The 16769-nt window shown below is 35.8% G+C and overlaps 1 protein-coding gene across 1 annotated transcript in view; it reads left to right on the top strand.

The window, feature by feature from the left end:
• The window catches only part of LOC102279550 (transmembrane serine protease 11F), a 139669-nt gene that overhangs the window by 89512 nt on the left and 33388 nt on the right, over window positions 1–16769 (top strand). Inside the window, exons 2-3 of the mRNA XM_070371892.1 lie at window positions 11088–11239; window positions 14466–14584. Of these exons, the coding sequence (XP_070227993.1) occupies window positions 11088–11239; window positions 14466–14584 (271 nt within the window). The remainder of the gene's footprint in view (window positions 1–11087; window positions 11240–14465; window positions 14585–16769) is intronic.

Here is a 16769-nt window from a genome sequence, read left to right as displayed (position 1 = left end):
ACTGCTGCTAAGTTGCTTCATTCGTGTCCGACTCTGTGCGACCCCATAGACGGCAGCCCACCAGGCCCCCTGTCCCTGGGATTCTCCAGGCAAGAACACTGGAGTGGGTTGCCATTTCCTTCTCCAATGCATGAAAGTGAAAAGTGAAAGTGAAGTCACTCAGTCGTGTCCGACTCTTCGCGACCCCATGGTCTGCAACCTACCAGGCTCCTCCATCCATGGGATTTTCCAGGCAAGAGTACTGGAGTGGGGTGCCATTGCCTTCTCCATTAGAGACAGTAGATATTGATAATACCCAAGTTTACAAAGCTTTCAAGAACCTTTGCATCTGAATCCATAAAGTACTGTAGTACATAGATCTGAAGTATGTCTGTTATAAAAAAGTTAAACATATTTATGTGTGAGATATATTTATATTATGTATGTATAATATGTCTCATATATCATTTTTAATATAAGTGTATATATATCTCACATATATATTGCCCTGGAAAGCAATATATACAATGAGTTCAGAGAAGCTGAGAAGTAGTCAATCAACGCGAAAGCAACACACAATTATTCAACAATATATTAATGCCTCTGGTGAAATCCCAGGGACGGCGGAGCCTGGTGGGCTGCTGTCTATGGGGTCGCACAGAGTCAGACACAACTGAAGCGACTTAGCAGCAGCAGCAGCTGGTGAAATAATCTTAGAAAATCAAGCACATACGTGTGCACATGAGCACACACATACCAACTATATTGTGAAGTCTAGAAATGGGAAAAGTAGTGCCAATAATGATATTTCAGTAACAAGCTGGTTCATCTCTTATCAGGAGTGTTCTCTTGTGACTTGTACAATCCATTAACTGGTTATTTTACAAATCTTTTTTGTCATGACTTATTTGTAACTCATTGCTCTTTAGTCTGGTCAAAATACTATGACTCATAAATGTAGTTCCATATTTCACTGACTTTTGAATAACTTATTCTATGGTAGCTCAGTGGTAAAGAATCCGCCTGCCAATTTAGGAGACATGGGTTGGTTGGATCCCTGGGTCCAGAAGAACCCCTGGAGAAGGAGATGACAACTCACTCCAATATTCTTGCCTGGAAAATCCCGTGGACAGAGGAGCCTGGCAGGCTATAGTCAATGGGATCACAAAGAGTCAGACACAACTTAGTGACTGAGCACAGCATAGCACATTGAGGCTTGAGAAACTGGGGATACATCTTACTCATACAACAATTGCTCCTGTCTGCCTAACATAAAAAAACCCTATCTGCTTAGTTGTTTTGACATACAAGAAAAAAACTTATATTACCAAAGGGGAGAAGAAAGGAGTGAGAGGTTAGGAGTATATTATTATTAAAAGATATAAACTACTATACGTAAAATAGATAAGCAATGAGGATCAACTGGGAGGCATGAGATCCATGTTATTTAATGTAATATATAATGAAAGTGGCCTACTTCTGCACAGTGCTATTTAAACTAGTTAGAACCCCAATCAAATTTTTCTTAAGAGTCTCCATTTTAAGAAAAGTTCTGTAAAGGAAACTGTGGAAAAGCATCTGTTTCAGTTGCTTAAATAAACTGAAAATTTCAAGACTGAACTAGCTGTAGGCTTCTCAATAATTATTTGTCATATGTCCAATTATCAGCTATTTTTGATATACTAATTACAGAGCTCATTGCAGGTAGTGATTGGGAAGGGGCAAATTCTCTCACCTGTTTAAGTATGATTATAGCACTTATCATTAAAGAACCTGTCTCTAAAAAAGGATATAACTCTCAGGCTTAATTTCTAATCTACACAGCTGCATTTTGGAGGGGGCAGTCATAGATTTTATATTTGCTGTCTTGATCAAAACATTTGTGAGACTGTTTAGAGAGAAAGGTGTAAGACTGACTTTTTTTAATACACCTCTCTTGGTCTATGAGTAAGTCATAGGGATGAAATAGCAGCATATGCTTAGACAAAGGAGAAATACAAACAGGAGCTATCTCTGTAGTAATATAGAAGAAGTTTCTTATGCTAAAGAAACCAAAATGTTTCTATTAATATTAACAACATTTTAAGCCAAGCAATGTTCATTGGTTTATAACTTCTTATTCATAATATTTTTTAATTACCAATTCCAAACACCCAAATTATTTTCTAATGCAAGCTCTTCACACACGTTTTATCTGCCTGAAGGACTTGCAACAATTCTACATGTTCTCCTCGCACTTCATCCCAGCATTAATATAACTTTCACACAAAAGACTCCATTACTTTTTTCAAGTACTCCCTCTCTCCCAACTTAATCTATAAAATCTTATTTTCAACCACAGATATCTTATTCAACTTCTTCTAAGCTCTTGTCCCTACTTTTAAGGATCTCTATGCTTACTAATTTTATCTTTCCTCTCTTGTAGACTACAAACACTATGACAGCAAGGATAATGTGTTTTCATTTTATTTACTGTGTATTCAATAATGATTAGTGCCTAAAACATAGTGTTTGTAGTATGATTGTTTGGTAAGTATTGATAATAACACATTTTAGAATTGTTTAGCTTTTATACGCAAGTGATTTTTCTGGATGTAGGACCTAGACTGAAATTCTTTCATTCATCATTCATTCATTCATCCAAGAGCAGCGACATTTATGTCAGGAATTATGCTAGGTATTATTAGCATTAGTTGCAGAGTATTAGAGTAGTCTATTATTGTGGCTCAGAGGGTAAAGCATCTGCCTGCAATGTGGGAGACCTGGGTTCGATCCCTGGGTTGGTAAGCTCCCCTGGAGATGGAAATGGCAACACACTACAGTATTCTTGCCTGGAGAAGCCCACGAACGGAGGAGCGTGGTAGGCTCCAGTCCAGGGGATCTCAAAGAGTCGGACACGACTGAGTGATTTCACTTTCACTTTTCTCAAAAAAGCTTCTGGTTTCTGACAATTTCTATTCATATAGTTCTTCAGAATTAGGAAATGTCTCATATATACTTTCTTAAAATACAACCACATTAAAATGGGGGGGGGATGGATATCATCACTTTAACTTGATAGACAAGGGATTCTTAGAATCAGAGCATCAAGATAAAAGGATCAATATATGACCAAAGACTTGAACCTTAGATTTCTTATGCTGAACGTCATACTTTTTCTAGTGCTGTTTCCATACATACTTCATTTGTGTAACCACTCAAGTTTTATTTCTGTTTAAGTTACCAAAAGGCTTTAGTTCCTGTATTTTGTTCATTTTAATTTATTTTTTTTAAAGGACAAACTTAGGCTTAATTCTCTTTTAAACAGATCAAATACTAGGCACTATTAAAGAAATAAAAAGTTCCCTTTATTGTCTGAATCACATTCGATGAATAAATCACTGTAATCTACAAATCAGAATAAACATATGGGAATAATGTAAATGGAATTTAAATGTAACTAAAATAAAGCAATATTTTTTCAAAGTTTGAACCAGTTATACATTTTGAAAAAATCCACTTTATCATAGCCAAGTTCTCAAAGTTCATTGAACACTTAAAATTGCCTTGAATGCATTTTGTATATTATGCATATACAAACATTTCACAGCAGTCTAGCTGATAAACTTTAAATTTCCTGAATGCTTTGTTTGGTTTTTAACACCTTATTTTTCTCTATTAGGGTAAACCACTTCCTTTATAATTATCTGGTGTCTGCATAATGCTCCCTCTGGCTCTACTTCAAAACATGGAAATGAGCATTTGGTAAAAATTTAGGCTTCCACATGAGACAAAAAGTCTATATTCCAGCTGTAACAGACTGAGAATAGCTGATTGCCAAACAAAACTCATTTTAAAATTAAATATTGCCATGATAAAAAAAAATCTCCTTTATAAGATAGAGTTATCATGATGTAATATCATGATTAATAACATCATCCCCATAAATTTGATTTTTGTCATTTCTTGCTTTCTGAAGGGCTCAGAGTACTAAAACCAAACTGACAAAACTTACAGGAAAAGGAAGTGAGAATTTTTTTAAACTGCAGCAAACAAAATATCTATAACTAAACAATTGAGAATACTTAATGTCATAGATTTTGGAGCTGGAGATTTCAGTTATGAATGAGAAGGAATATATTACTTAGGTGGAGACAGAAGTAACTTTTTTTTAAATTGTTTCTGGGCTGTGTGATATCAACTTTAATACTTTTATTAGAGTCATACAAACAGGTGTTAGTGACAAAATTAAAATAAAATGAGTCAAAGAGAAGATGCAAACTGGATATTTCCCATTTGAGACCAAATATGAGGAACATACACTGCTCATTATTAACAACATTTATGTCCATGGGGTCGCTAGGAGTCGGACACGACTGAGCAACTTCCCTTTCATTTTCACTTTCATGCATTGGAGAAGGAAATGGCAACCCACTCCGGTGTTCTTGCCTGAAAAATCCCAGGGATGGGGAAGCCTGGTGGGTTGCCCTCTATGGGGGTCGCACAGAGTAGGACACGACTAACGTGACTTAGCAGCAGCAGCAGCAGCATGTCTACATTGGAAACATTTTCTCTTCATTTAATTTTCCTCATCTTGCCGGAGGCACAATCATAGAAACAAGGGAGCCATTAATCTTTTCTTTGGCTCACAGCTAAGAAATCAACAAAGCTCAAGGACTAGAGCAAAATCCATTTCCTCCTCTCCACCCTACTTACTGCTTCAGCCTTAGTACAAGCCATCACCCTTTCTCCTGGACCTTCAAAATGACATCTACACTGGTCTTTCCATCTGCACTCTTGCTGTAAATTTCATTCATACCTCTGTGATTATTCTAAATTCTCAGCCTAACTAAAACTTTTATTGTTTCCTCACCTCACCTTCGACAGAATCAATTTCAAGCTCTTTACTTTGGGTTATAAGACTCCTCAAGAGCTGGTCCAACCCTCCAGCCTTACCATGTCCTCTTTTGAGTACAATAATGCTGTGAAAGACTTGCCATAATGGATATACTTTGGAAGACATAATTGTTTAAGGGCAAAATTCATATTTTATGTATGTATTTTCCCAGTATAATTATTATTGCAAAATGCTGTTTCACCTCCCTAGTGTTTTTTGTTTTTATTTTTTACACATAATATTTTTTTCCTCTGTTCCCTTCTTCTCTTTTATTCCTGGACAACTTTTATCAAAGTTTTAAACATGTTTCTTTCTTGATAAAACTCCCTGACACAGCACTCTAAGAGGTTGCTTTCTCTTCTTGTACTAAATTTTATTTTGGCATAGTTCATACTGTCTATTGATTACTTGTTTCCATGTCTGTGTCCTCATTTATAATATGAGCATCCTAAATACATTTTTTTAAATTTTATTTTATTTTTAAACTTTACATAATTGTATTAGTTTTGCCAAACATCAAAATGAATCCTCCACAGGCATACATGTGTTCCCCATCCTGAACCCTCCTCCCTCCTCCCTCCCCATACCATCCCTCTGGGTCGTCCCAGTGCACCAGCCCCAAGCATCCAGCATCGTGCACCAAACCTGGACTAGCATCTCGTTTCATACATGATATTTTACATGTTTCAATGCCATTCTCCCAAATCTTCCCACCCTCTCCCTCTGCAACAGAGTCCATAAGACTGTTCTATACATCAGTGTCTCTTTTGCTGTCTCGTACACAGGGTTATTGTTAGCATCTTTCTAAATTCCATATATATGCGTTAGTATACTGTATTGGTGTTTTTCTTTCTGGCTTACTTCACTCTGTATAATAGGCTCCAGTTTCATCCACCTCATTAGAACTGATTCAAATGTTTTCTTTTTAGTGGCTGAGTAATACTCCATTGTGTATATGTACCATAGCTTTCTTATCCATTCATCCATACATATTTTAAAATTTTTATACCTCTTGGGCTCTAGAATAATTTCAAGAATGTTCTCAAGATCATCTCATTTAAAGGATTTAAGTTCAAATACATTAAGATTAAATTTTAAAGATAAAATTAAAAACATAAAAACTGCTCCAAAATATCTCACTTGTAAAATATTAAATATTGAATCCTATTTGGGGATTCAGAATATAAAGCAAATAAATACAAGCTCTCAAGCTGGAGAAAGATAATTTAAATTACTTAAGGTATTTTGGGTGGACAGGTAATACATGAGTTGGGATAGGTAAGAGACAAAATGAGACAGGGCAAAAGCTAACAGAGTTTTGTCAAAAGAATACATTGGGCATAGCAAACAGCCTTTTGAACAACCCAAGAAACGACTCTACACATGGACATCTCCAGATGGTCAATACTGAAATCAGACTGATTATGTTCTTTGCAACCAAAGAGATAGAAGCTCTATACACTCAGCAAAAAAACAAGACTTGGAGCTAACTGTGGCTCAGATCATGAACTTATTGCAAAATTCAGACTTAAATTGAAGAAAGTAGGGGAAATCACTAGGCCCTTCAGGTATGACCTAAATCAAATCCCTTATGATTATACACTGGAGGTGAGGAATAGATTCAAGGGATTAGGTCTGGAGACAGAGTGCCTGAAGAACTATAGATGGAGGTTTGTACCACTGTACAGGAAGTGGTGTCCAAAAACATCTCAAAAGAAAAGAAATGTAAAAAGGCAAAGAGATTTTCTGAGAAGGCTTTACAAATACCCAGAAAAGAGGAAACATGAAAGGCAAGGGAGAAAGGAAAAGATATACCCAACTGAATGTAGAGTACCAGAGAATAGCAAAGAGAGATCAGAAAGCCTTCTTAAGTGAACAATGCAAAGAATTAGATGGAAAAAAACAGAATGGGAAAGACTAGAGATATATTCAAGAAAATTTGCGATAAAAAAGAGAACATTTCATGCAAGGATGGGCATGAAGAAGGATAGAAATGGTAAGGACCTAAGAGAAGCAGGAGATATTAAGAAGATGTGGCAAGAATACACAGAAGAACTATACAAAAAAGATCTTAATGTCTCATATAGCCATGATGATGTGGTCACTCACCTAGAGTCAGACATCCTGGAGTGTGAAGCCAAGTGGGTCTTAAAAAACATTACTATGAACAAAGCTAGTGGAGGTGATGGAATTCTAGCTGAGGTATTTCAAATCCTAAAAGAGGATGCAGTTAAACTGCTGCACTCAATGTGTCAGCAAATTTGGAAAACAGCAGTGGCCATAGGACTGGAAAATGTCAGTGTTCATTCCAATCCCAAAGAAGGGAAATGCCAAAGAGTATTCAAGCTACCACACAGTTGTGCTCCCTTCAGATGTCAAACGGAGAAGGCAATGGCACCCCACTCCAGTACTCTTGCCTGGAAAATCCCATGGACAGAGGAGCCTGGTAGGCTGCAGTCCTTGGTGGCGCTAAGAGTCGGGGACGACTGAGCGACTTCATTTTCACTTTTCACTTTCATGCATTGGAGAAGGAAATGGCAACCCACTCCAGTGTTCTTGCCTGGAGAATCCCAGGGATGGGGGAGCCTAGTGGGCTGCCATCTATGGGGTCGCACAGAGTAGGACACGACTGAAGTGACTTAGCAGTAGCAGCAGATGTCAAAAAGATGATGTTCAAAATCCTTCAATCTAATCAACGGAAAACTTCCAAATGTGCAAGCTGGATTTAGAAAAGGCAAAAGAACCAGAGATCAAATTGTCAACATTCATTGGATCATAGAGAAAGCAAGAGAATTCCAGAAAAACATCTACTTCTGTTTCATTGACTATGGGAAAGCTCTTGACTGTGTGGATCACAACAAACTGTGGAAAATTCTTAAAGAGATGGGAATACCAGACCCCCTTGTCTGTCTCCTGAGAAACCTGTATGCAGGTCAAGTAGCAATACTTAAAACCGGACAGGGAACTGACTAGTTCAAAATTGAGAATGGAGTACATCAAGATTGTATATTTTCACCCTGAGTATTTAACATCTATGCAGAGAACATCATATGAAATTTTGGGCTGGATGAATCACAAGTTTCCATCAAGGTTGAAAGTGAAAAAATCAAAGTTAGTCACACAGTCGTGTCTGACTCTTTACGATCCCATGGACTGTAGCCTGTCTGTCTCCTCTGTCTGTGGAATTCTCCAGGCAAGAGTATTAGTTTAGGTTACCATTTCCTTCTTAAGGGGATCTTCCCAACCCAGGGATCAAACCTGGGTCTCCTGCACTGCAGGCAGATTCTTTACCAACTGTATCATTAGGGAAACCCAGAATCAAAAATGCTGAGAGAAATATCAACAACCTCACATTTGCAGATTATACCACTCTAAGGGCAGAAATCAGAGAAGGAAATGACAACCCACTCCAGTAGTTTTGCCTGGAAAATTCCATGGACAAAGAACCAGGTAGGCTACAGTCCATGGGTTTTCAAACAGTTGGACACAACTGTGTGACTAACTTTCACTTTCAAAGGCAGAAAGTGAAGAGGAAATACAGAGACTCGATGAGGGTGAAAGAGTAGAGTGAAATCTGGCTTAAAACTCCACATTCAAAATACTAAGCTCATGGCATCTGGTCCTATCATAGCAAATAGAAGGGGAAAATGTGGAAGCAGTGACAGATTTTATTTTCTTGGGCTCCAAAAAAACTGCAGAGGTTGACAGCAGCCACAAAATTAAAAGAAGCTTGCTCCTTGGAAGGAAATGTATGACAAACTTAGACACCGTATTAAAAAGCAGAGACGTCACTTTTCTGACAAAAGTCCATATAGTCAAAGCTATGGTTTTTCCAATAGTGATGTGCAGATGTGAGAGTTGGACCATAAAGAAGGCTGAGGGCCAAAGAATTGATGCTTTTGAATTCTGGTGCTGAAGACTCATAAGAGTTCCTTGGACAGTAAGGAGATCAAACCTGTCAATTCTAAAGAAAATCAACCCTGAATTTTCATTGGAGGACTGATATTGAAGCTGAAACTCCAATACTTTGGCCACCTGATGTAAAGAGCTGACTCACTGGAAAAGACCCAGATGCTGGGAAAGATTGAGGGCAGAAGAAGGGAGCAACAGAGGATGAGATTGGTGGATGGCATCACCATCTCAAGGTTCATGAGTGTGAGCAAATTCTGGGAGATATTGAAGGAAAGCAAGGCTGGCATGCTGTGGTCCATGGGGTTACAAAGAGTCAGACACACCTTAGCGACTGAGCAACAACAACAAGTGTAAAATGGAAATGAAGAGTTTTTGTAGGGACTGAACTCTTATCAAGTATAACTTGCAATTTGTGGTTTCACTAATAAAAATGGGAAGAACTGTAGTCAGGACTTCAAGAGCAATGTTGTTACTCTTTAAAAAAACTTTAATTGGAGGATAATTGCTTTGCAAGGTTTTGTTGGTTTCTGCCATATATCAACATGAATCAACCATAGGGATACATCTGTCTACCCCGCTTCAACCTCCCTCCCACCTCCCACCCCATCACATCCCTCTAAGTTGTCACAGAGCATGGGATTGAACTCTCTGAACCAAAGAGCAAATTCCCACTGGCTATTTTACATATGGTAATGTATATGTTTCAATGCTACTGTCTCAATTCATCCCAGCCATTCCTTCCCCCACTGTGTCCACAAGTCTGTTTATGTCAGCGTCTCTGTTGCTGCTCTACAAATAAGTTCATCAGTATCATTTTTCTAGATTCCACATATGTGCATTAATACATGATATTTGTTTTTCTCTTTCTGACTTGCTTCACTCTGTATAACAGGCTCTAGATTCATCCACTTTACTAAAACTGACTCAATTTCTTTCCTTTTAATATTCCATTGTATATATGTATCACATTTTCTCATCCATTCATCTGTTGATGAACATCTGGGGCTTCTTCCATGTCCTGACTATTGTAAATAGTGCTGCAATGAACATTGGGGTACATGTGCCTTTTTAAATTTTGGTTTCCTCAGGGTATATGCCTAGTAGTGGGATTCCTGGATCATATGGCAGTTTTATTCCTGGTTTTCTTTTAAGGGATCTCCATACTATTCTCAATAGTGGCTATATAAATTTATATTCCCACCAACAGTGCAAGAGAGTTTCCTTTTATCCATACTCTCTCCAGCACTTTTTGTTTGTAGATACTTGATGATGGCCATTCCTACCAGTGTGAGGTGGTACCTCATTGTAGTTTTGATTTGCATTTCTCTTATAATTACTGATGTTATACATCTTTTCATCTGTTTATTAGCTATCTGGATGAGTTCTTTGGAGAAATGTCTGTTTAGGTCTTCTCATTTTTTGATTGGGCTGCCTTTTTTTTTTTTTTTTTTTTCTGATATTGAGTTGTATCTACTGCTTGTATGTTTTGTCAATTGCTTCATTTGCAATTATTTTCTCCCATTCTGAGGACTGTATTTTCATCTTATTTATGATTTTCTTTACTGTGCAAAAGGTTTTAAGTTTAATTTGTCCTGTTTGTTTATTTTTGTTTTTATTTCCATTACTCTAGGAGGTGGGTCATAGAAGATCTTGCCCTGATTTATGTCAAAGGGTGTTCTGCCTATATTTTCCTCTAAGAGTTTTATAGTTTCTGGTCTTCTATTTAGGTCTTTAATCCATTTCAAGTTTATCTTTGTGTATGGTGTTAGGAAGTGTTCTAATTTCATTCTTTTATACATGGTTGTCCAGTTTTCCCAGCACCACTTATTGAAAAAACTATCTTTTCTCCATTGTGTTGTTATTTTTAAAATAAGCAATTAATAAAAAGTTTAAGGTCATTGAAAAGTATATATATTAAAACCTTTTATTTTTAATCAAGAGATACCAGTGAGATTATTATACAACTTTGTTGCTTAAAGTTTCTTTTTAAAATATTAAAATGTTATTGATAAATTACCTTCTTATTACATGAGCTTTTGTACTTCACCACCCAAACATTATTGCCAATATGTTTGACAAAATATAGAGGGGAGATGCCCTCCCTTCACCACAACATCAGTAGAGCTTTAATTAAAACATACAGGGATTGAGGTGCTGGGGGAGGGTAAACAAAACCTGGTGTTCCTATCAAAATCTAAGTATCTTATTGTGAATTAGCAGTAGAAACTCTTTTCACAGAATTATATCACACGTGGACTTGGAAGAGAACTGTACTACAATTTTTTTTTTTACCTTACTGTTTTTCTTTCCATTATCACAGACCACTTGAATGTTCACAAGCTAATTACCCACAAGTTGAATATCAAAGAAGACAGCAATGCTGGGGCCCTATAAGTCTATCTCTTTTCACACTGGCAATCATAGCGATCATAGGAATTGCCATTGGTATTGTTACTCATTTTGTTGTTGAGGGTAAGTATACAGGTCACATTTCTATTGCCTCAGTGCTCCATGACTTAATATCTTGAAATTCTCAGTCATAAAAATTCCATTTGCATGCTATTAGCATTTTAATTATTAATCTTTTACTGATATTAAATTATAGTTTGCCCCAATATTGAGTCCTATGTTTCATATTTCCACCCAGTGATGCTTGCAATATATTTACATTATTACAAAGACAATTGAAAACAAATACATATTTTTTTTAAAAAGAATGAAAACATTATCTTTAGAATAAAAACAAATCATATCATGTGTTGAGTGTAATATATATATTTTTCAAAATCAATATGTCAATGAGGTGCTCTAAGAAAAACTAATAATATGAGAAAATTACATGAAAAATATCTTTAAAGGGCTAAAGATTAAACATTATTTTTGAAAGAAAAAAGACATTGTTTTATGACTGAAGGAAGAAGAAAAAACTCAGAATTATTCTACCTTAGGTGAAAAAATACAGAGTCAGTACCACATTTAAACCAAATGAAAATCAACCAAAGTCATTTACCTTTGTCTTTGGTATGTGTATTTATAATCACATATGACTGAGACTTTGTCAAAAATTTTACAGAATTGTATGACCCATAACAATAAAACCACATTTGAAAGAATTCCCAAATGGGGATGAATTATTGTCCAATGTGCTCAGTTTACTAGCTTACCTACTTTATTGGGGGATTGATCATATTCATTTCTTAAACTCATATAATAAAAAATAACCTACATTAACCTCTATGTCTTTCTTGTTAATATCTTTTGTGTTTAGAATGCAGTTCATCTTCAATATTTCATGTGTTCAAGAAATAAAAAAGTAAAGGAATAATATAAATAATGGGAAAAAGGTATTTTAAAAATATCATAGAAGTTGTGTTAGGCTGAATAATGTCCCCACACCCCAATACATCTGTGTCTTAACCTTTGTAACTAATGAGTGTTACCTCATATGGCAAAAGGGACTTTCCAGATGTGATTGCTTCAAGGATTTTGAAGAGCCGTTATTCTGGATTTTCTGGATGGGCCCTAAATGTAATCCCAGTATCCTTATAAAGGACAGGCAAAAAGCCCAAAGAAGGAAGAAGGCTATATGACAATAGAAGCAGGGAAGAGGAAAACAATGTGATGTATAACCACAGGCTAAGGAACGAGGATCCCTCTAGGAGCCAAAAAAGGCAAGGAAAAAGATTCACCCCTTAGATCCTCCAGAAAAACAAACAGACACACAAACAGGTCTTAATTTGAGCCCTGTAAAACTCATTTCAGACTTTTGACCTAAATTGGTGGTCACTGGTCATAGCAGCAATAGGAAATTAATACAGTGGTAAGTTCTTGGACTGCAAGGACATCCAACCAGTCAATCCTAAAGGAAATCAACCCTGACTATTCATTGGAAGAACTGATGCTGAAGCTGAAGCTCCTACACTTCAGTGGAGTGGTCTATAAAAAGGTGAAAGGGATAATGTAAGAAAAATTTTAAGAAGACTGTGTGGTGAATGCAGACAAATATAAGCAGTCTGCTATAGTTTCAACAGAAATTATTAAGGGAATGTGGCAAAAAATATGCTCAAGAGGTAAGCAGGACCTAGGTCAAGGAAAACCTTTGTAGATCATAGTAAAGTGCTGTGACTCCTTCCCCATTGGCAATGGAGAAAAATGAAGGTGTTTTAACTGGAGAAGTGATATTGTCAAATTTGCAATTTAAAAAGATTTTTCTGCTGCTATGTGGGGAATAGAACTGAGGAAAACAGAACATGAGGCAGGGTACTGGTTAGAAAGTTGTTACATTTTCCAGACAATAAATGACGAGGAAATGAACTACAGCACTAATGACAATAGAGTTTGTAAAAAGATGAAGTTTGAAAATTTAGGAGATAAAATTTTCAGAATCTGTTGATTAATAGGAAGAGATCAAAGTTTACTTTAAAAATTCCAGTCTGGGTCATGAAGTAGATTGTAATGACAGAATTTAAGACAGAGAATCTAGACAGAGTACTTTTTTTAATAGAAAGGTCATTTTGTTTTGGATAGACATTAGCTGGGTGGTTGATGAGGATCTGAATTAAGGATATAACTCTTCTGGATAGGATAAGGGATTCAGAAGATATTAATAAGTTGCATTCATAGATCTTAAGACTGAAAAATGGGATATTACAAATGAGAATTAAGCCATATTTTGGGTGAATGTATAGACGAGTAAGTTGTTAAGAAGATAGAAAACAGAGAATACGAAGCAAGGTTTGAATCTAAAAAGAGGTAAATGACCCTGGTTAAGGATAGAAGTGGGCTTTCCTGGTGGCTCAGTGGTAAAAAATCTGCCTGCCAATGCAGGAGACATGGGTTCAATCCCTGGGTCAGGAAGATCCCTTGAAGAAGGAAATGGTAACCCACTCCAGTATTCTTGCCTGGATAACCCCATGGACAGAGGAGACTGGAGGGCTGCAGTCTGCTGAGCTGCAAAAGAGTCGGACACGACTTGGCAACTACACAGCAACAACAAAGGACAGAACTAGAGAGTTCTCCAAAGTAAGAGCAAGGGGGAAAACCAGAAGATGGCTTCATAAAGCCAAAGACAAACTTTCAAGGAATATGATTAAGTCTGCTAAGAAATCAAGATGATTTTTGAAAAAGACCAAAAGAAACATGATGTTAGATATAACAACTGTTTTGCCCTTGACAACAGAAGCTACAGTGGTTTGTTAGGAGTCCATTACAGAGAATTGATGCCTGCATGAGCAAAAAGAAAATGCAAATTTAAAATACTGGTTTGTATTTAAGTAAGCTTGTCAGTAGCATAGAAAAAAGTGATCGCCCCATTTCGATATAGCTTCATAATGCAGTTAGTTATAACATACCTATATTACAATTCTTTAAGGAAAACGGTAATTTTTATTATATGAATGTCAGCAATTGTTTTCAGTGTTTGAATTTTCATTGTTGTGGATGTTGTGTGTATGTTGTGTATCTAATTGTGTGAAAAATTTTACATGCATAGACACTATAAATGGGTGTTCTGAAAGTACACTCTATTTTAGTTGGATGCGATGATAAAAATTACACACTATTTTTAAAAATGACTATGACTAATTGTATAATGCTAAGAAGAAATAAGCTGTGTTATTGTAAATCTATTTCATAGGGGAAGGGGACAAGCAATTGATCACGTCTAAGCATGGATCTTTTGTTTATTTTTACCTTTCAGATGATAAGTCATTCTACTATCTTGCCTCTTTTAAAGCTACAAATATAAAATATAGAGAATGTTATGGAATAAGAACCTCAAAACAATTTATAGAAAGGAGTCATCAGATTGAGAGAATGGTAAGCCCAATAGAAATTTTGAAAGTTTATGAATGTTTCTCTGCCTGACATTGAATGTGATTGTTATAGGAACATAATTGCTCCATGGCTCAGTTTCTTCTTCTATAAAATGAGGATAATATACTAGGTCATATGGTTGTGAAGATTAAATAACTTAATGTATGTAAAATATTTAGAGTAATGTCATATGCCATTAAACGTATGTAGATTAGAGTAGGCAACTAATTAACATCTGAGGAAATTGTTGGTTGAAACAGGTATTCTCAGTTTAAGTTATGTTTGAATTTAAATTTCTATGTTTAAAAAAAAGATCAGTTTTTAAACTGTTAATTCTCTTTCTTGGTTCATTTTCCTTAAACTTTTCCTTCAACATAAGAATATACGATTGTGATGCTTTGCCTCATCATTTTGTGATTTTGCTTTTGAAACACATAAAGGGTCACATACAAGACTGTGTGCCTATGATTCTTATGAACCTCAAATTTAGTTGTGTCCCTCAATTATTTTGGCTTTCCTTGAAAACCTAGGCAATTATCAAGGCATTTCTAATTTTTAAAGTATATCAGGCAAGCAAAATCCTTTCCTGTTATAGCAGAAAGTCAAATAAAAGAGTCTATTTTTGTTTAATAAAAAACATGTCTTTGGAGACTATAGATTTCTTTAGCAAAACCCACAGCGTTAGACTAGAGTATAATTTAAAGTCATGAGAGTTATTCTAAGGAAGTAAGGGGTCTATAGAAAGGGGACTTAATTAGTATGGTTTTTATGATTAGCTATAGACACTACCTTTCTTTTTTATTTCCTTATTTATTTAAATTAGAAGATAATTACATTACAATATTGTGATGGCTTCTGCCATACATCAACATGAATCTGCCATTGGCATACATGTGACCCTCCATCCTGAATCCCCCTCAAAACTCCCCACCTACCCCATCCTTCTGGCAGATGAATGGATAAGGAACTTGTAGTACATATACACCATGGAATATTACCCAGCTATAAAAAGGAGCACATTTGAGTCAGTTCTAATGTAGTGGATGAACCTAAAGCCTATTATACTTAGTGAAGTAAGTCAGAAATAGAAAGATAAATATCATATATTAACTCATATATATGGAATCTAGAAAGATAGTACCAGTAATCCTATGTTCAGGGCAGCAAAGGAGACACAGACATAAAGAACAGACTTTTGGACACACTGGGAGAAGGACAGGGTGGGATGATTTGAGAGAATAGCATTGAAACATATACATTACCATATGTCAAACAGACTCTCTCTTAATTAAAGGAGGAGGACTTTAGCACTCCCACTCTTAATTGTACTCTCCTTTCTCTTAATTGTTAACAACATAGGAAAGTATTTGCATTTTATTTGGCTATTTATTCTTATATAGCTCAATTATATGTAGTTCCATTCTAAATGTTGAAAACAAACACTGGTTTATTTTTCGTACCTATTTAAATAGAGTTTTGCATTTAAATAGGACAGTGTTTTTACAGTTTTGTTGCCACAGTTCTTTTTTAATTTTATTGGTAGGTGGCTTTATTTAGATTTTTTATTTTTAATTGAAATATAATTGATATATAACATTATGTTAGTTTCAGATGTACAACATCATTGTTGATATTTGTATAAATTGAGAAGGACCGCCACCATAAGTATAGTTAACTTGCAACACTATAGGTAGTAGTAATTTTTCTTCTTATGATGAGAACTTTTAAGATTTACTCTCTTAGCAACTTTCAAATATACAATGAAGTCTTAGTAGATATAGTCACCATGTTATACATTATATCCCAAATAACTTATTTATTTTATAACTGGAAGTTTGAACCTTTTGACCACCTCAGCCCATTTTACCTAACTCTCATCTCTCACTCCTGGCAACCACCAATCTGTTCTCTAGATATGAATTTGTGTTTTTTGCTTGTTTGTTTAGATTCTGTATCAGTGAGATCATATGGTATTTATCTTCCTCTGTCTGACCTACTTCATTTAGCATAAAGCCTTCAAGGTCCGTCAGTAAATTGTCAAAAATGGCAAGATTTCATTCTTGTTTATGTCTGAACAATATACCATTGCATATATGCCACTTCTTCTTTATTCATTTATTCATCAATGAACACCTAGTTTGCTTCCCTGTCTCAGCTATTGCATGACTAATAGCAGTGGTAGTATGGT

The sequence above is a fragment of the Bos mutus genome, chromosome 6 (genome assembly GCF_027580195.1).
Source record: "Bos mutus isolate GX-2022 chromosome 6, NWIPB_WYAK_1.1, whole genome shotgun sequence".
Taxonomy (NCBI): Eukaryota; Metazoa; Chordata; class Mammalia; order Artiodactyla; family Bovidae; genus Bos; species Bos mutus.
Note: the sequence above shows the minus strand (reverse complement) of the source record. Positions and strands in the feature narration are given on the sequence as shown.